General features: G+C 39.2%; 1 protein-coding gene across 1 annotated transcript in view; it reads right to left on the bottom strand.

The window, feature by feature from the left end:
* Positions 1 to 22,962, bottom strand: part of BPTF (bromodomain PHD finger transcription factor) — a 145,912-nt gene that overhangs the window by 103,622 nt on the left and 19,328 nt on the right. The window contains 1 exon segment of the mRNA XM_027081168.1: positions 7,969 to 8,791. Within this exon segment, the coding sequence (XP_026936969.1) occupies positions 7,969 to 8,791 (823 nt within the window).

The raw sequence follows: 22,962 nt of genomic DNA, 5'->3' as shown, positions 1-22,962 counted from the left end.
TTGATTTTTTACTTCTAGCCTCCAGAACTGTGAGAAAATTAATCTCTCACTTTGCCTTGTTACAGCATCCACAGGAAGCTAATGCGGTTCAGGAGTCAGAGATTAAAGGCAGCCCAAGGAGGTTAAAAGCACACATTCTGGAGTCACAATGCCTGGGACTGAATTCTGATTCTGCCACTTACTAGTTGTACGATACTGGATAAATTACTTAACCTCTCTCTTGCCTCAACTTCTCCCTCTGAAAAATGGGGTGACAGTACTTACATCAAAATGCTGTTGTGAGGATAAAACACATAAAGTGCTTCGAACACTGACAGCACGTGGTGGGTGCAATCTGCAGGGTTGCTATTATGTTCTTCATCTGATGAAGTATATGATATTTACCTTAAAACAAATAATTACAAGTTTAATGGGTGTTTTAAAAAAAAAGATGTGTTTCACGGTGCAAGAGGGAGAGAAATTCAGGGGAAAAAGCCCTAGGAAATGGCATAAATAGGCTGACTTGAAGGATAAGTTAGTCGAAAGGCTTTGTGGGTTTTTAGTTTGCTTTTTATTGATTTTGTTTTGGGTGGTGGGAAGCAAAAGAAATAAATACACAAAATTAGGGATCTGTGAACTTTCTGTTAAGAGCAAATGGAAGTATGTAATTGAAAGGTTTTTCAACTTGGGGGGAAAAGACCTGATCAGAATGGCTGTTTTAAAAATAATCCAGCTATGGGGATTTCCCTGGTGGTCCAGTGGCTAAGACTCCACGCTCCCAATGCAGAGGGCCCAGGCTCAATCCCTGGTCGGGGAACTAGATCCCACATGCTGCAACTAAGAGTTCGCATGCCGCAACTCAATGATCCCGTGTGCCACAACAAAGACCCGATGCAGCCAAAATAAATAAATAAATATTTAAAAAAAAAAATCATCCACACAGAGAAGAGAATTGGGGAGTTACACATACACCAGTTTGGAGACTACTAAACTAGTCTAATCAAGATGATGTTGACAGTGAGAATGGAGAGAAATGGATTCAATATTTAAGAGGTAATTAAAAGATATAACAAACAACATAGGACAAAAGACTATTCCCAGGTTTCTAGCCTGAGCAGCCAGTAGGATGGTGATCCCATTTACTAAGATGGCAACACTGAATGAAGGGTAGGTAATGGGGGCAAGTGATGCATGCAGTTTTAGACATGTTGTATCTGAGGTGCCTGCTATGTGGACTTGTCCAGGAGGCTGCTGGTATGCAGAACTGGACACAGGCAGAAGGATTACAGGCGTAGGTCTGATGGCAACTGAGTCAGCAAGTAAATAGGTGGCTTATGGCTAGAACGTGGAGGTGCAGGTGGAAAGCTGTACAGGTTAAAAAGCATAAATTAGTTCATCTGGAAAATGAAAAAATGCAGAGTTTTAAAATGCTGTGTTCAAGGTAATTTTATTCAGAACAGACAGTGACAGGAAACAGTGTTAGTCTAATCTGGCAGTTCCTATTTTACTAGAAGTCCCAATTTGAGAGCAAAGGATTGATAGAATGAAAGCAATATTTAAGAAAGACTGGCCCTCTTACATAACAGATTGAAATTGATCTCTAAATTGTTTGCTCAGTAAGTATCTTGGTTCCTCAGGTAGACTATAAACTGATGTTTAAGAACTTTTCTTTTATTCCCTAACCTATTCAAATAACATATTTTTAAATGAGTATTAAACAAATAAAAGCAATAAGAGGAAAATAGTTTCTATAAACTATTGGTATCACAATTAAAGTGTTCACTGCCCCAGACTTTGTTTTAGACATAACCCCCTTGGGCAATAAGTCCACTGATTTATCATTTTAAGCTTCTGGATTTCCAGGGAAAACATATACCAGATCTCCACATAACATAAGCTGAGCAATTTACAATGGTTTCAAAACTTTCATCAGTAGTCCACATATCATCTACCACAAGGGGGCGCGTAAACGGAAATTGTTTTGATCTAAATTTTAAAATGATGTAAAATCTCACATTTACTCTAATTATTCACAAGGAACAATTATTATTAACAATGATATTTAGGGACTTTCCTGGTGGTGCTCCAAATGCAGGGGGCCTGGGTTCGATCCCAGGTCAGGGAACTAGATCCCACACACATGCTGCAACTAAGAGTTCACATACCACAAATAAGGAGCCCACGTACTGCAACTAAGGAGCTGGTGAGCCACAACTAAGACCCAGCGCAACCAAATAAATAAATATATATTTTTAAAAATTGAAAAAATCTTTGTATCCGACTTTTTACAAAGTAAATAGTCAAAATGTCACAACACATGAAAAAAAGTATCATACTTGTTCATCTGAGATTTTCATTAAATTCTGTGTACTTTATTACACAATAAGAAAGGCAGTTTGAGAGATTATGACTAAAGCTTTTAAAGCAAATAAATGTAAGTGAATAGTTTCCCTGACAAACATGTAATTTAAAGAATTTGTTCTATTTAGAAAAGTAGATTATTTCATTTCATTGGTAATGTACCACAAATCCATGCATGGGTACCTTCTTAAGTCCTTTCACTCCTGTAATTTTAAAGCTTTGCACCTATTTAACCACATTCAAAGGGTCTTCTATTTGTCTGAGTGTTGTTTTATATACTGATATTGAATTATCAAGAAACAGGACTTTTTTGAAACATCACTTAATTTATGTCATATTTTCTAAAAATGCCTGTGTTTCAAATTTATAAGATCTCAGAAAAACCCAGTCCCAACAGAGCCAAAACCATTATACTATCTTTCTCCCCCCAGTTATGAGCATTGCTTTTAACAGCTAAAACAAGGCAAATTGCCGACTTCTCAAGATGATGGCTTGGAAACTAGACTACAGTATAAAATTAGCTATTGAAAATATTCTTGGGAGTTCCCTGGCAGTCCAGTGGTTAGGACTCCACGCTTTCACTGCCTTGGCCCGGATTCAATCCCTGGTCGGGGAACTAAGATCCTGCAAGCCGCATAGTGTGGTCAAAAAAAAGAAAAGAAGAAACAAGAAAAGAGAATATTCTTATAAATAGGTCCTGAAAAAATAATTCTAGGTCCTACTTCCTAATAGCCATAGAGTCTTGGGCAAGTCCTAGAGCAAGTTATTTAACTTCTCTGAGTTTAGTTCTTCATCTATAAAATGTACAAAAATAGTACCCACATTACTGGGTTGTTGTAAGGGTTAATGAAAAAAAGTATATACAAAATGCTTATTAGAAAACTGTAAAGCACACATTATTCTAAGTGAAAGAACTGAGATACAAAATAATATTATTATATGTTTCTTTTTATATGAAATGTTTAGAAAAAGCAAATTTATACAAACAGCAGAGTGATTTTCTAAGGCTGAGAATGGGAGTAAGATTAACTGTAAACAGATATGAGACCACTTTCAGAATGACTGAAATGTGGAGTAACCAACCACTTGGATTTGTCTCAGAAGAAAATGTTTCCTGGGATGTGGGACTTTCAGTGCTAATTTACTAAAATGATAGAATTGTATATCTACAACAATAGAATTTTATAATACATAAATTAATAAACAGCTCAGGGAATTCTCTGGTGGTCCAGGGGTTAGGATCCTGTGCTTCCACTGCAGGGGGCACAGGTTTGATCCCTGGTCGGGGAACTAAGATCCCGCAAGCAGCACAGCGCGGCCAAAAACAAAAACACACAAAAAAACCCAACTCAATAAAGCTGTTAAAGTAAATAACAGAATAATAAAAATACTAGGTATACTTCGCAAATAGTGTCTTGATTACTAAAGTAAACATACAGGGGCTTCCCTGGTGGCGCAGTGGTTGGGAATCCACGTGCCAATGCAGGGGACACGGGCTCGAGCCCTGGCCCAGGAGGATCCCACATGCCGTGGAGCAACTGGGCCTGTGTGCCACAACTGCTGAGCCTGCGCTCTGGAGCCCACGAGCCACAGCTGCTAAGCCCACCTGCCACAGCTGCTGAGGCCCACGCGCCTAGAGCCTGTGCTCTGCAACAAGAGAAGCTACCACAGTGGGAAGCCTGCGCACCGCAACAAAGAGTAGCCCCTGCTCCTCACAACTAGAGAAAGCCCGCGTGCAGCAACAAAGACCCAACGCGGCCAAAAATAAATAAATAAATAAATTTTATAAATAAATAAACATACAAGCATTCACAATTCATGAAGCAATGACAATTCTCATTTTATAGGTGAAAAAAATCAGGCTTAGAAGGGTTGCAGGTGCTTTAATATGACACAGAACTTGTAATTAACAAGGCCAGGAATGCAAACCAGGGCTTTTTCAGAGCTTTAATATTTAACCACTCTGTATGACAACTGTCTAGTAATAAATGGCCTGGATAAAGACAAAAAAAAAAGTAAACATACAAATTTAAGATATATATTGTGAAACCGTAAATGTCAAAAAGAAAGTAAAAGGTTCTTATATACTGAAATAACAAAAATTTATAAACATAATTTGATTTTTTATTGTCATTTTTGAAGGTTATAAAATTGTGTATAAAATTTTCAGAGAAAAGGCAAATTTACTATTTAGGTTATATAAAAATAAAAATGAACTTTTCAATCCAATGATAAATTAAATCTGTTACTGTCTGTAGGGCAAGTTGACAGTTTAATAAACTCCTTGAGGATCTCTCTAGATTTACCCATTTTCCTGGCTGGGGATATACTTTTTGTTTAAAAAGAAAAAAGCTGTTGAAATTTTAACTTCCTTTTTTTCTACGTAAATATAATATGTAAAAAACAAACAAAAAAACTGTACAGCATATATTAAGTGCTGAATAAATGTTGATGTTGGCTATTGTTATTACTAACCCATCAGCAACTAGTTCCACCTATAGGTCCCTAACACCAAGGCCTACACCATTGATTATTGTGTGATAAGCCTTACATTACAGACGTCAAGGCCTACCTATATGTGGACAAAGCACCTTTGGGATGTCTGGGGCCCAAAACAGCAGCACAGGGAAGGAAGTGAGAGGCAGTGAGAATGAACATCCAAAAAGGGTGAAGAAAGGCAGGATAGGGAAGGGAACAAAAGAATGGGAGAACAGGAGCACAGAATAGACTTCATTTACTTCCTGATTTGTTCACAGCAATCCTGATGACTCTGAGACCTTCCGGGAAGGCACATGAGACTGAGTGGATAGGGTCTGTAAACTGCTGTGCTGAACATCTAGAGAGCACAAGCACCAGGCTCCCTGAAAGGCAGTCTCACTGACTTTTCACATAGAATGAAAGACTGCATTAAACTTCAAACCAAAACGTGGTTACAGTTATCTTTCCACTTGTACTGACCTCGCCAACACAAGTTTCCATGCTACATCTCCATAGCATGACATGAGAAAGGTGGCACAATAAACACCACAACCAGATATTTGGGAGATACGGGGGCAAAAAACAAAAAAAATTATACAAAATTTTAAAATAACTGATCCAAACCAAATCATACAAAATATACTTTGTATATTTAAAACTTTTAAAACTTCATATACTGTTTCTCATATCAGTTTCTGGATTAAGGTAAAAGACTGAATCCACACATCTCAGTTTGCTCCCTCTTGAAACCCTCTTAAAACCACTAAAGAAATATTTTTAAAGATTTAAACTTACAAGATTAGAGAAAATAAGAGAGACAACAAAAAAATTTTTGGAAGCAGGAAAGCAAATGGACAAGTGATAACCGCCTTTAACCAGAGCCAAGAAAGCCCAATCCGAAATGTAAAGGGTGGAGCTGAGAACCAACAATCACCAAAATGAGGAGGGGAGTATCGACAGCAGAGAAGTGCTTGAAAGCTGTTTTAGGAGCAGATCCCAAGGCCACCTATCTATCCACTTCAAGCCACTAAAGGTTTAGTCTCTACAGGAGGTAAAAGTGAGGTTCTCTGGCCCAGGGGACACCAGGTGCAGGTGTGAACAAAGGTCCTGTACAGAAAACCAAGGTACTGAGTGGCTATGTACACAGTAAATGCGGTGTGCATAGTAAATGCAGCCCGCCTCCACCACCCAGCCAGCCAAACCCTCATGCTCCAAGCAGAACACCAGAGAAGGCCTCTCTGCGTCACCTGACCAGCTCAGAAGGAAGGACTAAAGATAGTGAGTGACATCAGGGACCACCAAGAAAAAAGATTAAGAAAATCACCCAACGATTAAGCTCAAAATTGATATGGCCTACACACTTGCTCAGAACTTCCAATCAGCTGTATAATCCCGCAGTGCTAATCAGGAGCAGAAAATTAAGGATTAATAGACATCTGAGGATGGAAGAGACAGACCAATACACACAGCAGGAAGAAGCAGCCTGGAAGAAACACAGACCATTCACTGTGGGGAAAAACACATGAAAAAACTATCAATAACATCCTTGAAAGTAAGAGAAATTATTATTTCCAGAAAACAAAAAACTAACATTTGATTTTATTTTTTAAAAAGGAGGATGATTTTAAGAACAAAAGAGCTCTTAGAAAATAAAAATGTGATAGAATATAAAAAATAAATAGTAGGGCTTGAAGACCAAGATAAGGAAATCTAGAAAAATTGAGTAACACACGCGCACACACACACATTCCAAAGAGGACGAAGACAAAGAGGAAAACTGGAGTGAAAAGATAAAATCAGAAGACCAAAATAGGAAGCCCAACATTCAATAAAGTAATAGTTCAAGATAAATACAACAGGCAAAAGGAGAGGAGGAAGTCCTCAAGGGAAGTTCTCAGAACTGACTCAACTGTCAGATTGCAAGTGCCCACCACACACACAATGGATGAAAACAGACCCACACAAGGCCCTGTCACTTGAAAACTGCAGAAAACTCTGAAGGCAAAGAGAAGATTCTACAAGTTTCCAGGTAAGTCCAAAGTGGTTATATACAAAGAATCAATGAATGGATTCACGTTTCTCAACAGCAACACTACAAGAAGACAACTGTACAAAATTCTGAAATTCACTGTTTACTCTGTACCATCTTTAAAAACTAAGGGTGGACCTGGCTAAGATACTTCTCTGTACCTGGCTTGGCCTGACCATGTGCTGATGAAGTTCCTTCTCTCCTCTCTATGCCTGCTCTTTCATTTCATCTCACCACAAATTTTCTGATTTGACCTAATTCTGAGAGCTTGAAGAAGGCTTTGAAAACTTTAGAAGCTGAGGACTTCCCTGGTGGTCCAGTGGTCAAGACACCGCACTTCCACTGCAGGGTGTACAGGGTGTTCGATCCCTAGTCGGGGAACTAAGATCCCACATGTCACACAGCGCAGCCAAAAGAAAATAAATAAATAAACGAATGAATGAATGAATAAACAAAATATTTTAAAAAGAAAAGCTTTAGAAGCTGAAAATACAAAGTAACCCACTCCCTCTGACCATATTTCTACAGGATGTCCAAAACCAAGTCCACACTACAACCCTGCCAAGCACCCTCACTTCCCCAGACTTCCTCCCGCCCTTCCCACTGTCCTGCCTGGAAGAATCTCGTGAAAACCCTCAGGTTGGGCTTCTCCTGGGAGGCTGCAACCAATCATGGCAGCACTGATCTTTCCTTAGACAGTTTCTTTGTTCTTGCTGCTCCATTTTATATACCAATATAGTAAAACTAAAAAGAGAAGCAAGAAAATCCTAACACCAAAGTTAGGATGCAGATTACCTCATGGTGGGCTGCAGGGAATCTAACGGGGGAAGGGCCCACAATGGCATGTGGCATCCCACCTAGTAAGTAACGTTCTGCTTTCCATCCTAGGCATTGAGTACAATGGTGTGTATTTTGCTTTTTTTCATACACCCTTCTTTCCTTACAATTTTAAAAACTGTTTTAATGTACATATTCTTTCAAGTTAGAAATTATTAAACTATACAACTTATTATTAAATCACCAAGGTTTATATCACATCAGCAGCACAGCTCTACATCAATCATGAAGGAAGTTGGCTTAATTTTAAATACATACAAAAATTTAAGACCAGATTTACTCACATTATGAGTCTTCGGTTTAAGAACCAGTATTTCCTCCGACTTCTGTCATATCCAATAGGTTCATGTCGAATATATGGTTTGTTTTTTTGGATTTCAGCAACGCAGTCAGTCACACCAGGAACCTTATGTGCTACACAGACTTCACACTGCCACTCATCCTCTGGCACCTCCTCGAGAGGCGGCTTCACACATTCCAAATGGTACACTGCTGAGCAGGTCTCACAGCAAAGCAAATCCCCGAGTTTGTGACAAACCCTACAGTGGTCATCGTACTGGATCACCCCTTCAGACATCAACTCCTCACGAGCAATGTTTGTGGTAAGAAACTGATCGACTAAGAACTGCAGAACTTTGATTTTGTTCTCTACTGGTCCATAAGGATAGTCCTCTGCTTCTTGGTAAGGAAGGACATGATGGTACTCCTTGTCACTCTCACAGTACACCCGCAGCACCTCTGGCCACGTCATGCCATCGATGAAATACAGCGTGGAATTCACGCTATCTTTCAGATCGGCAGGTCCAAAGGTAGTATTGGAGGTGTCTTCTTCACGCAAAACTGCTTTCAAAAGCACTACGTGCATCTCCGCCATAAGTGTGCACTGCTCTTGACTCACCAGAGCTGCACAAAAGTCCTCAAAGCGAAAAGGAGATAACCTTAAAACTGTACCAAAGTTCCGCAGTACCTCATAAATGGCAATAACATTCATTATATGCTCGTTAGGCACCATTAAATCCTCAGAGGACTTGGGAAATTCAAGGGGTGGGATGTCTTTTTCTTCCAATATTGGAGAACGAGGCCGATGTACTCTCGGTTTTCGCCTACCTGTAAATAAAGAAATGGTATAATTACAAATCAATACATCATTTCTACAAACTAAGGTTTTTCCTATTTGGACATATAGCCCCAAAAAGAGAGAAGCATACTTCTATTTTTCCAGTAACTGTCAAGTTAAAATAATACCAAGAAGCAATGATTTAGCTCTAATCTTTAAGTCTATAGAAAATCTAAATTTAAAGTGTTCCCATTATATCCCAAACTAGAAGTAAAAAAAAATTTACAATTATAATCAGTTCTCAATTATCTAGAGGGGTTAACTGGTTTACAGGTAACCATGATAAAAAATAACAGTGCGTTTGTGAAAGATCTGACAAGAACATAAATGAGAAAAAGACATCTCCAAAGAAGAGAACAGGCGTAACAGATCTCACATGGTGCCAGCTGCACTAAGAAATGCCTCTCAGCAATCAGACAGGAAGTTCTCTGGTGCAGCGCACCCTTTCCTTGGCCAGTTCTTCTTGAGAGCCATGTAATGGGGAGTTCCACAGTGAAGCACAAGGTTAGGGCTGAGACAGAAAGGAAGAAGAAATAAGGAAGAGAGAAGAGAAGCAGGGTTCCAATACTGGGAGAAAAAGGGGGAGCGGGGCTCACTTAGGAAACAGACAACAGATTATAATTTTTAGCTGTAAATTAAGCAACAGGAGGCGTGCCTGTTCGCCAATTTATGAAATGTACAGTCCAGGAATATATATGTATGTAAATGTATCAATATATAGCATTTGAGACCTTAGTTCATAACAAGCAAGCAGATCTCATTTAATCCTCTGAACAAGTCTATGAGGTATTAATAAGAAACTTATGGAAAGAAACAATTTTCTCCAGAATTGCCATGCCCATGCCTGCATTATTATTATTATTACACTTTCCAATGATATTTACAGAATAGCAAATGTACTTTTAAATAGCAGACTTTTTATGAGATCAATTAACATTAAATTTATTTTTGTGCTATTGTTTTATTAACTAAGTTTTATTAACTATGGTTTTGGGTTGCTGGTCACCTCTTAACTGCCTCCTCCCTTCCCCATTGCTGTGCCCTCCTCACATCTAGTGAATTCTCATCATGTACAAACTAAAAGGGTACAGGGCACCAGGAAAAGAAAGTATGCTAAAGAATATAAAAGGTCAAGATCTTTTATTTTATACAATGCACCCCCCATATTCATTCACTGGAAAGATTTTCCAAATAAGATTATATCCATTAGTTTCTGCAGAAAAAAGTCCAAGGGATCACTCTGGGCCAGACTTTGCTGGTGAGCCTACATCGTAAGAAAGAAACCTCCTCCATCTCAGCAAATATCCATCTACTACAAAGATGCAGTTTTCGCAGATTCAATTAAATCACAGAATCACCATGCTAGTAATAAGCATCACGATGGTAATCCAGTCCATTTCACTGTCTTCTGGAAGTTACTTGGGCCTCATTTGCAAAAGTATAAATGAGAGAAAGCAGAAAAGGATTAAAGGGAAGACTGAACCTAGAGGAATACCCTCAAATGCAGGAGAAGAAACACAAGTCACCAAATGAGACAAACCTGCTTATAGAAACAGTCCCTGTGTTCCTCTCAGCTGTTTATGCAAAATGCTGTCAAACAGAGTCCAAGTAAAGGATTACATAAGGAAAGGCTGGAAAAGTAGTTCTAGGATCAGAACATGGATCCGTAAATGTTAGGTGTAGGCATTTTTACAGCACTTTATTCTGGCAGTAATGTAGGTTGATGGCTTTGAATGAAGTAATGAAGACTTTTTGAGCAGGGCAGGGACATGAGAAGAATGTTCCAGAAAGACTTCTCTGGCTTCAGTGTATACAATGAATAGGACAGGGGGAACAAACCAGACACAGGGCATCTTCTGCAACTACCCAGAAGATAAAGACCTGGATTCAGAGTCTGGCTGTGGGAATGAAGAAAAAGATGAATAAAAGTGACCTTATGAAGAAAGAAACCAACTGGTGTGGAACATAACACTACCACCCTAAGATTTAACTCTGGTACCATTTCCTCCAAAAGACTATTCTAACTCCCCCAAACTCTTCTGAATTTTCGTAGCCTTCTTTGAATCATTTGTTACTCTACAATTTACCTATTCATGGTATCCATTCCACCTCCATAGCTGAACACCCACCTCTTATGCCAAAGAAAGATCTGGCACGTTTGTTTTATTGGAAGCATTAGCTAGCATCATTCCCTTTAGAGAATTACCCTTCCCCTACACCATGTGATTCTGATGGGGCCCCCAAACACAGTATTCCACCTCTTGATCACTGGCAAAGCAGGCCAGTGAGAGTCTTGCCTGGGATTTTATATTCAGATGCTGAGTGAGAAGTGCTCTGAAGCTCGTTCTTTCCATGAAGGTGGCCAGAGGCTGTATGTGGCTAACCCACCTTTACCTCCCTTGTGGAAGAAGGGAATAAGGACAAGAGACAGAAGCAGAAATGGGAGATAAGTATTAATAACTCATGAGTACTGACAGAACCTGTCATTCAAATTTCCCAGTCAGGACTTCCCTGGTGGCGCAATGGTTAAGAATCCGCCTGCCAATGCAGGGGACATGGGTTCGATCCCTGGTCCAGGAAGATCCCACATGCTGCAGAGCAACTGGGCCTGTGCGCCACAACTACTGAGCCTGCACTCAAGAGCCCGCGTGCCACAACTACTGAAGCCTGCACACCTAGAGCCCAGGTTCTGCAACAAGAAAGCCACCACAGTGAGAAGCCCACGCACCACCACGAAGAGTAGCCCACGCTCGCCCCAACTAGAGAAAGCCCGTGCACAGCAATGAAGACCCAATGCAGACAATAAATAAATAAATAAATTTATTTTTAAAAAACAAATTTCCTAGTCACACAAACCAAAAACCATTCCCCTTTTGCTTAAGTGAACATGTTGGTTTTCTGTTGCTTGCAAATAAAAGAGTACTGATTAAAACAGTATCTAACACTGTATACAAGCCTTTTATAATGAGAAACTCAGTAAATTGCTATTTCAAGACTATCAATGAGAGCAGTTAATGTTTAAAAAAGAACTGTTGATAGTACTCTTTTGTAGTAAATTAACTTAGACAGTAACAGTAGCCTAATTTAATTTGATATCTAATTTTAAAATATCAGCTTTCACAGATTCTGAAAGATTTTGAATAAGCATGTATTATTCTAATATTTAACAGTTCATTTAGCTTTATATTAAGCTAAAGTCTGTTAGCTTTCTAAGGTAAAAGGAAGAAAGGCAAACAAAGGTTCATAAATTCTACATTCTATCATCTAGCTGGAAACCACAAAATATCATCTATTCAAACTACAACTACATACATACTGAACAACGTGAGCACTTTTACAAGTTAGCATTAAATGCTGGCCAGTTCATTCTGAAGCATTATTGGGAGTTTAAATCGATTCAATTTTTATTTATTTATTTATTTAGGCTGCGCCAGGTCTTAATTGCGGCACAGGGGATCTTTTAGTTGCAGCACGCATGCGGGAATAAGGTAAAATTCATGTGCTGAAATAAGAAATCTTTAAGATATATAATTAAGTAGATGAAAAAGCCAGCTACAGAACAATGACTAGAATGTCATTTGAGAAACAAAATTAGAAACAAAAAAAGAAAAGAGAACAATAATAAAGTATATACATCAAAGAGGTCATATATGAATCTTTTTAAAGTAGCTGTTCCTGGAGAGGAGAAATGGAGGAAAAAAAAGAAAGACTAATTTTTTTATCCTTTTATATTCTTAAATACCACATGCATATATTTTTATTATAATATTTTAAAAGAAAAATATTGGGCAGGTATCTATACAAATATATAAAAATATTAATATGCTGCCAGTAATGGCTACTGATGGTCTTGTATGAATACAAATATAAGGTCATTTTGCCAAATTCAAAGATTTGGGTTTACAGAACTGAGCACAGATTACAGTGTATAAAGAGAAAACTCATAAAATTAAACCACTTAAGCCCCTCAACTGTCAATCATTAGTATTAGCAAGTCAAGATATTTCAACTATTCAGGGAAATGTATTTATAATATACCATTGAGGATTATACTCATTACCATTTTCAACACTGATCTACTATCTAGCAGATAAAGTATATTAATTTTCCTGTATTAAAAAAAAGGGATTAACGTCAACCTCACTAGCCATCAGGAAAAGGCAAATTAAAACCACAATGAGATACTGTTTCATACTCAACAATGGACAAAAATTTTAAAGTCCATCCAAACAAACTTTTGGGAAGAACGGAGAACGACAGAGACACCGGTATACCACACTCGGGACTGTAAGTGCCGTCACCACTTTGGAGAGCAATTCAGTAACAGTCAGGTTCAGGTTGTGCACACAACCCTGAAGGGGCAGTTTGAAAATTTTTTGCCCATGATCCAAAGTAAGAAATACATTTTACATTTAAATCTACCTACACACCTACCCCAAAACTAAAGTTCTACAAAGCACTACTCTTATACTAATATCTTCTCTTCAATCCCATTCCAATACCTTCTATTCCATTCTCTTTCTGCTTTTAAATTATGCTGGTTGCAGCCCACAGTTTGAAAAACACTTCTCAGGAATTCCCTGGCAGTCCAGTGGTTAGGACTCTGAGCTTTCACTGCCGAGGGCCCAGGTTTGATCCCCTGGTCAGGGAACTAAGATCCCACAAGCCACACCCCAACCCACCCCCCTCAAAAAAGAAAGAAAAACACTTCTCTAGAGAAACTCTCCTTATACATATGCAGAACACTGAACATTGCGTATAAAAGCAAGCAGTCAATCAAGCTGGAAACAACCAAAATATACATCAACAGGGGAACGATTAAACTGTGGAACATTCATCTGATAGAATCCTTTTTTGGGGGCCATGCTGCTTGGCTTGCGGGATCCTAGTTCCCTGACCAGGGATCAAACCTGGGCCCCCGGCAGTGAAAGCATGGAGTCCTAACCAGTGGACCACCAGGGAATTCCCCATTTGATAAAATTCCATAGAGCAGTCAAGGGCTACATATGTCGGCATGGATCAATCATAAAAACACCATGAAACAAATGAAATTGCTACCAAAAAAAATTGCTACAAAAGGATAAACAATTTGGAACCATGCGAAACAGTTTTATCTACTGTTTATGGATGAATGGATGTATATATATAATATATATATGAACTAGTAGTTAATATCAACACTAGAATGTAATCTCCTTAAGGGCAGGGAGTTTTGTCTGTATTTCTGCTGCTGTGAATACTTAATAAATATTTACTGAAAGAATCAGGAGTTTAGTAGGCACACAAAAAGATACTCATCATCACTAATTATTAGAGTAATGCAAATCAAAACTACAATGAGGTACCACCTCATACTGGTCAGAATGGCCATCATTAAAAAGTCTACAAATAATAAGTGCCGGAGAGGATGTGGAGAAAAGGGAACCCTCCCTACACTGTTGGTGAGAATGTAAATTGGTGCAGCCACTATGGAAAATAGTATGGAGGTTCCTCAAAAAACTAGAGTTGCCGTATGATCCAGCAATCCTACTCCTGGGCATATACCCAGACAAAACTATAATTCAAAAAGACACATGCACCCCTATGTTCACAGCAGCACTATTTACAATAGCCAAGGCATGGAAGCAACCTAAATGTCCATCCATTGACAGGTGAATGGATAGAGAAGATGTAATACATACATACACACAGACACACACACAGACACACACGCAGACACACACACACACACACACACACGAATATTACTCAGCCATAAAAAAGAATAGTGCCATTTGCAGCAACATGGATGGACCTAGAGATTATCATACTAAATGAAGTAAATCAGAAAGAGAAAGGGCTTCCCTGGTAGTGCAGTGGTTAAGAATCCGCCTGCCAATGCAGGGGACACGGGTTCGAACCCTGGTCCGGGAAGATCACACATGCCGCGGAGCAACTAAGCCCGTGCACCACAACTACTGAGCCTGCGCTCTAGAGCCCATGAGCCACAACTACTGAGCCCACGTGCCACAACTACTGAAGCTCATGCACCTAGAGGCCTTGCTCTCCAACAAGAGAAGCCCCTGCAATAAGAAGCCTGCGCACCGCAATGAAAAGTTGCCCTGTTTGCCACAACTAGAGAAAGCCCATGCGCAGCAATGAAGACCCAACACAGCCAAAACTAAATAAATAAATAAATTTTAAGGGAAAAAAAAAAAGACAAATACCATACGATATCACTTACATGTGGAATCTAAAATATGACACAAATGAACATATCTGTGAAACAGAAACTGACTCACAGACATACAGAACAGACTTGTGGTTGCCAAGCAGGGGGCGGGGGTGGGGTGGAGGAGGGAAGGATTGGGAGTGTGGGATTAGCAGATGCAAACTATTATATATAGGATGGATAAACAACAAGGTCCTACTGCATAGCACAGGTGACTATATTCAATAGCCTATGATAAACCATAATGGAAAAGAATATGAAAAAGAATATATATATGTAAAATTGAAACACCTTGCTGAAAGAATCAGTAGTTTCAAACTCTAGCCTATGCAATTACACAGGAAAATGATGTCTTTACATTATTTGCAGATGTCAGAAATGTGTTTTCACTCCTCACTATGTAAATAAATAGAGGACTACCATGAGAAGTCCTAGAACACTGGTCTTCAAATTTTGCGCATCAGAATCACCTGGAGAGCTGATTCTAATTAAAACAGCTTCTGATTCAAAGGACTAGGAAAGAGTCTCAATTTGCATTTCTAACAATTCCCATGCGATACTAACTCTGCTGGTCTGAGGTCCACAGTTTGAGAACCACTGCCCTGGAACTCAAAAAGGTTATCCCTCTGAGATTGTTGAGTAAAAATTAATACACATCAGATGAAATCCACTAATTCCAGTTACCTTCAAAGCTTGCTACTCAAAATGTGATTGGCATTATCTATGAGGCTTGAAATAAAGTCAGAATCTCAGGCTTACTAAATTAGGATTTGCAGTTTCTCAAAATCTTCGGGTGATTCATGTACACATTAAAGTTTGACATGCTGCCTTGAAAACTATCCATCCTAAAACCAGAAGTGCAGCAAAATCACATGGTAAACTGTTAAAAGTAGAGTATCAAAATGCAATTCAAATTTACAGAACCCCAGGTGAAGCTCAGTAATCTGTATTTTTATCTTTCTCCCCAGATAATTCTGATGTGCAGCCAAGTGTGAAAATCACAGCTTTACCGAAATTGGATATTCCCACTACCAAGCAAAAAGTGGGGCTTTTTTGGAAACTCAAACAAGAGAATCAAGAAGCTGCCTAAGAAGGTATGATTAGAATAGGACAGGTGTGAAAGGAAGCTGAAGCCTAATCAAAGACATTAATAAGCCTACAAGAAGAAAATGCTATGGATGGAAAGTGGTCTGCATGGGGGTGGGGAGCGGGTACGGGAACCAAACAGCAAGAATTTGTCAGTGAATTTCCAACACAGTCTAGGTTAAGGGAGAGAGTTTCTTTTTTTAAATTTATTTATTTTATTTTTGGCTGCGTTGGGTCTTCGTTGCTCCATGCGGGCCTTCTCTAGTTGAGGCGAGTGGGGGCTACTCTTCATTGCGGTGAGCAGGCTTCTCATTGCGGTGGCTTCTCTTGTTGTGGAGCACGGGCTCTAGGTGTGAGGGCTTCAGTAGTTGTGGCACATGGGCTCAGTAGTTGTGGCTCGAGGGCTCTAGAGTGCATGCTCAGTAGTTGTGGCGGACGGGCTTAGTTGCTCTGCGGCACATGGGATCTTCCCAAACCAGGGCTCAAACCCATGTCCTCTGCACTGGCAGGTGGATTCTTAACCACTGTGCCACCAGGGAAGCCCAAGGGAGAGAGTTTCTTGACTAAACAAGGATTCTGGCCCATGTGACAGATTATTACCTTAATAGAAGAATATGCTACTATGTACATTATCTGAACAACCTGACAGTTGCTAAGGCAAAACTTCCCACTCCTTTTAATTCCACAATAGAATTCTACTTCATAGAGTCTATAGGGATGCTCTCTTCTCTGAGCTCTTTGGAAGAACTGGCAACAATATTCACCAAGTGTTAACTGTTGCTTGGGGTCCTTTTCTACATGCTTGGGTTTTTAAAATATGCACCGTGGGGCACCATCTGTATTTGTTAATTTCTCGCTTTTTTAATTTAAAAACTTCTCTGTACATTTTAAGCAGATATTGCCTTAATTTGCTGAAGCTGCAAGAAATCCTAGACCTTTTCCAAGGCCCTGATCAAATGTCGCCTCTTCTGTCCTCTCCTGTGCCTCCAGGCACTGTGCTTCTCTGACACTTTGTACAGCTCTCCATTATAGTGTAAGTGCATTTATATTACAGGCAATTACTCATGTGCCCCCAGCTCATTTGTTAACTCCCTGAGAGCACAGACCACGTTTTATTGTAATAACCAAAAAAAAAACAAAAAAAGAAGTGTGTTCAACAAATGATACCCAGAAGCAAAACTAGAGGTCCAGGGGTGAGGTCACGCCAAGATTAAAATCCAGATGCCACAGTAGATTTTTCAGTTTGGTTCATACATTTTTATTGTATTAATTCTAAGAAGAATATTTATAGTGTTTTCATACTTCTAGACCCCATAACTCTCTATATAATGTGTGTTTCTATCGGAAACAATCAGATAAACCCAAACAGTGAGACATTCTAAAGACAATTGGCCTGGACAATGAAAAAATGTCACTGTCACAAAAGAACCCTTCCCTCTCCAAAAGTGACAGAAGAGCTCTAAATTAAAGGAACAAAAGAGATGTCAACTAAAAGCAATACAAGACCCTTGACTGAATCTTGGATAAAGAAACAAAACAGCAATAGAGGACAATTGGGGAAATTTGAAATGTAATGTTATATCCATGTTAAATTAAATGTCTTGAGTATGCTGAAGTATTTAGAGGTGAAGTGCTATTATGTCTACAACTTACTATTCAGTGGTTCAGCAAAAAGAAAATTTTAAAAGACTGAGCAACCAAATATGGCAAAAATGTTTATAAAAATTGGTGAATCCGGGACTTCCCTGATGGTGCAGTGGTTAAGAATCGCCTGCCAATGCAGGGTACACGGGTTTGAGCCCTGGTCCAGGAAGATCCCACATGCTGCGGAGCAACTAAGTCCATGCACCACAACTACTGAGCCTGCGCTCTACAGCCCGCGAGCCACAACTACTGAAGCCCCCGCACCTAGAGCCCGTGCTCTGCAAGAGAAGCCACCGCAATGAGAAGCCCGCACACACGAGGAAGAGTAGCCCCCACCTCGCCGCAACTAGAGAAAGCCCACGCGCAGCAACAAAGACCAATGCAGCCATAAATAAATAAATACATAAATTTATAAACAACAAAAATCGGTGAATCCAAGAGAAGGGTATACTGGGTGTTCATTGTACTATTCTTTCAGCTTTTCTGCATATTTGAAATTACATAAAGTAAAAGCAAAAAGTTCAGAAAATCTGTTCTAAAGCTCCTTACTTCTAATTGTTTCAATTATTTGTTTCAATTTTTTCAATATATATAGCTAACAGGACATATCATGTTACAGCCTAAATACAGAGTAAGATTAAATAAGATTATTAAATTAACTGCAAACTTGTAAACATCAACCGATACCTGGGATAGAAGGTGCTGTAACATACCACCTGTTTTACCTAGCCTCTCTTTGAAAACATCTGACATATTTGGCCACAACATCCTTCTTGAATTTCCTGTGCCACCCAGGACTCAATTTCCCTGACCAGCTGTCCCTCTGCCAAACACCTCTCTTACACGTGCAAATTCCCCAAAGTTTAGTCCTCAGCAGATTCTCCTGCTTTCCCCCAGTTATCAGTGGACTCAAGTACCACCCAAATATCAATGACTTCTAAATGCATTTCTCTACCCAGACCTCGCTTCAGAACTCCAGAGACATTATTTCCAACTGCCTACTAGCTATTTTCAACAGGATGTCCCAGGTACACTTCTCTTTGTAGGAAATGGAAATAAAAAGGAGTTACAAAAGTTTAATTCAAAGCAAAAATTTTTAAATCCCTAAATGGAACAAAGATTTTGTAATGATAAAGGATGCAGTCTACAATGAAGATATAACAGTTATGAACAACTTAATAAAAAGCAAATATGATTGTGCCAGTCCCCAACTTTAAGCCTTTCAGTGAGTCCCCACCATACTTGGATTAAAATCCAAACTCCTTCCTGAGACCTACAGGGCCCTCTGTGAGGTACGCCCTGGCTACTGCTCCAAACTCAGCCTCCCCCTCTCCTTTCTGCTTCAGCCACACTGGCCTCCTGGATCATGCAAAGCTCGCTGCCTCCCCACAGCTGTTCTCTCTACCTAGAATACTCTCTCCCACTCTGTCAAGTGGCCAGCTCCTCATTCATTCAGCTCTTTTCCCTCATAGTATTTTATCACACTTAAAAGCCTTACAGTTTCATTCAATTAACATATGCCTCCACTAGACTGCAACTTCCACAAAGGCCAGGACAATTTTTTTTTTTTTAATTTATTGGCTGCGTTGGGTCTTCGTTGCTGCGCGTGGGCTTTCTCTAGTTGCGGTGAGCGAGGGCTAACTCTTTGTTGCAGTGCACGGGCTTATCACTGTTGTGGCTTCTCTTGCTGCGGAGCACGGGCTCTAGGGGCGTAGGCTTCAGTAGCTGTGGCACGTGGGCTCAGTAGTTCTGGCTTGCGGGCTCTAGAGCTCAGGCTCAGTAGTTGTAGCGCATGGGCTTAGTTGCTCCGCAGCATATGGGATCTTCCCAGGCCAGGGCTTGAACCTGTGTCCCTTGCATTGGCAGGCAGATTCTTAACCACTGTGCCACCAGGGAAGCCCAGGACAATTTTTGTTTGGCTTCTCAGGCCTAGTACTTATTACACTTCCTGGTACATAGCAGATTCCTGAATTAGTTGCTGCATGAATTAATAAACCAAATAAATTGGCATCAAACAATATAAAGCAAAACTATAAGAAATTCAAGAAGAACTGGACAGAAACAGAATAGTAGCAGGAGACTTTAAGACACTTCTTTTTAATCTTAACAGCTCTAGTAGACTGACTAAATAGCTAACATGAACGCAGGTCACAAATTCAAATGTCCACAAAGAGGAGGTAGAAGAGTGAGTAAAGAGGACAGACAGGCAATCTACAGGGCACAACTAGAACTAACCTAATCAAGAAAAGGTGGGACCAAGCACAATAAATAAAATTGGTGATGATAAAGGGGAACTTGCCACAGGTACAGAAGCTTTTAAAAGAATGCTAATAAAGTCTAAAACCTGGGTGAAAGGATGACCGTCAGAGAATTACCAAACACCAAAACTAAATCAAAGAACAGAAAACAAACAAATAATTATGGGAGAAACTGAAGAAGATGTCAGCGAGCTCTTGCCCCTAAAACAGCACCCAGCCAGGATGGTTTTCAAAACATTCCAGAGGACAGAAAAAGAAGAAAAGATTTTAAAAGTCCTCTTAAAAAAACCAGGATAACAGTGACACCAAAACCTAATAACAAAAGACATGTACCACCCCCTCCACAAAAGAAATGATGGGTCAATCATAGTTATTAAAATAAAGTTAAAAATAGCAAATAAAATCCAGAAGCATACTATGTGTAAATATCTATGAAAAATTACAGAATAATACATACCTTTTAATCTAGCAATCCCCTTTCTAAGAATTTACCATATAACATAACTCACATGTACATTCATTTTGGCACTGTTTGCAACAGTGCCAAAGCTGTATATAACCTAAATGTCCACCCAGTAAGGAACTGGCTAAAACAAAAAACTATAATATTGTACTTCTGCACAAGGGAACACTATGCAGCTCACAAGAAGAATGTGGTCCAAAGCCAAGCCAAGATGGAGTAATAAGCTCACTGGAGATAATGGCTCCACTAAACTGAAAGCTCTGGACAAAATACAGAAAAAGCAACCACCAAAGGATTATGGGGGGGAGGGGGGGAAGCAAAAGCACAAGGACCAGGTAGGGGAGTCGAAACTAGAAGAGGCAACAACAAACAACAAGCAGAGGTCTGTTTCCCTATTTTCTCTCCTGGAATAGAACAAGCTGACAGTGAATCTACGGCAAAAAGCATGAACAGAAAAAACTCAGAGAAGCCCTGTCTTTCAGGCAGAGGACTGAGGAAAAGGGTCCCCTGTGTGCTGAAGAGCATGAGGGAAATCCCCTGTTTTGTTGTTATTTTACTTTTTTTTCCCCTCTTCCGGCCCCTGCCTCAAGGGAGGCTCCAACTACAGAATCTACAAGAAACTCACATCTTTCTAGCCAGTAGATCAAGAAAAGGGGCCCCCGCAAGCCAGAGTATGGAAGGAATTCCAGAACATATAGCTAAAGAAAAATCTACAAAGCAGCAAGAGAAAAAACAACATTACATATGAGAGAACAATTCAAATAACCGCAGAGAATGGGACATCTTTAAAGTGCTTAGAGAAATATCAACCCAGCATTCTATATCCTTCAAAAATACTCTTCCACAATTCAGGCAAAATAAAAACATTTCAGATGAAGGAAAACTAACAGAGTTTCCTAAAGCAAACCACTCACTCCTTGATCTTGGCTCTCCTGGTCAGAATTTTGTGTACTCTGTAACATCTTTGGTCATGGTAGTCCAGTTCTTCTAGTAATTTTGTTAATGTGCTGTAGACGATCGACAATTTTAGTATGTAGTGTATGTGATATTAAATTGTGAATTAGTGGGACTTAATGATGTAACAGCATATCAATATTTGAAGATACTGGTACTTGATATCCTGTCAAGGAAAATTTGCCTCCACATTTTAAGTTGGAAAGTCACTGGAATAACTGTTCAGAAAAGAATCACAACTACATGATTTTTTAGAGTTTTGGTATGTATGTTAAGAATTTGTACAAATTGAAATGTCTGTGTACTGATCCTCAAAACAGCCAATAAAATCTCAATTATGAAAGAACAACAAAAAAACAAATGGTAAAAATGGTAAAAGAAACAGAAATGATACCAGAGTGAAAACTGGACTTTCAGGAATAAAGGAAGAACAAGAAATTAAAAAACAAACAAAAAAGGTTGTTTCAACTCTTAAGCATACGTACAGTTAAACTCTTTAAAATACGTACAGTTAAAATATATATATATATATGTACAGTGGTTGAGAGCAAAAATTGTAACATCATCTAGTGGAGCTTTAATGTATGTAGAGTCTGATACAGAGGGCCAACTGTACGGTGCCACTTTATACAAGGGATCTGACATCCAGAGACTTTGGTATCCACAAGGGTCCTGGGAATCAATCCCCCACAGATACAGAGGGACAACTGTAGATATACACGACACTTATAGCATTGGGGAGAGGGCTAGGATAAGGGAACCTCTATGGTTGTGACACTTTTAAATTTTACTTAAAGGGATAAAATGCTAACTTTAAGTAGATAAGTATTTTGTAATTCCTAGAGGAACCACTAAAAAAATAGCACAGACATAAACCAAAAAGCTAATAAATTAAAATAGGGCAATGTTCAACTAATCCAAAAGCAGGCAGGAAAGGGAAACACAGGAACCAAAAAAAAAAAAAGATGGGAATTTCCTGGCAGTCCAGTGGTTAGGACTCCATGCTTTACTACCAAGGGCACGGATTCAATCACTGGTCAGGGAACTGACCCTGCAAGCCAAGCTGTGAGGCATGGCCAAAAAAGAAAAAAAAAAAATTATATTAAATGTAAATAGTCTAAATTCACTGTCAGAAGACTGGCTTTTTAAAAAAACAAAACAAGGAACCCCTTTAAAATATATACTAGGGACTTCCATAGAGGTCCAGTGGTTAAGACTCTGCGCTCCCACCGCAGGAGGCACGGGTTCGATCCCTGGATGGGGTAAGATCCCGCATGCCATGCAGCACGGTAAAAAAAAAAAAAAAAAAATATATATATATATATATATATATATATATATATATATATATATGACATAGTACAAACTAAAAGGAAAAGGGTGGAAAAAGATACACCATGCTAACACTATTCAAAAAGAAAGACGCTGAACTGGTTATATTAATATCAAACAGTAGATTTTAAGCAAAGAATATTACCAGAGTAAAGAAGGCCATTTCATAATGATAAAGGGGTCAAATAATCAAAAGACCAACAACCATAAATG

Source organism: Aethalodelphis obliquidens, unplaced genomic scaffold (assembly GCF_003676395.1).
Source record: "Aethalodelphis obliquidens isolate GAN/ISIS:26980383/991018 unplaced genomic scaffold, ASM367639v1 scaffold44, whole genome shotgun sequence".
NCBI lineage: Eukaryota > Metazoa > Chordata > Mammalia > Artiodactyla > Delphinidae > Aethalodelphis > Aethalodelphis obliquidens.
Note: the sequence above shows the minus strand (reverse complement) of the source record. Positions and strands in the feature narration are given on the sequence as shown.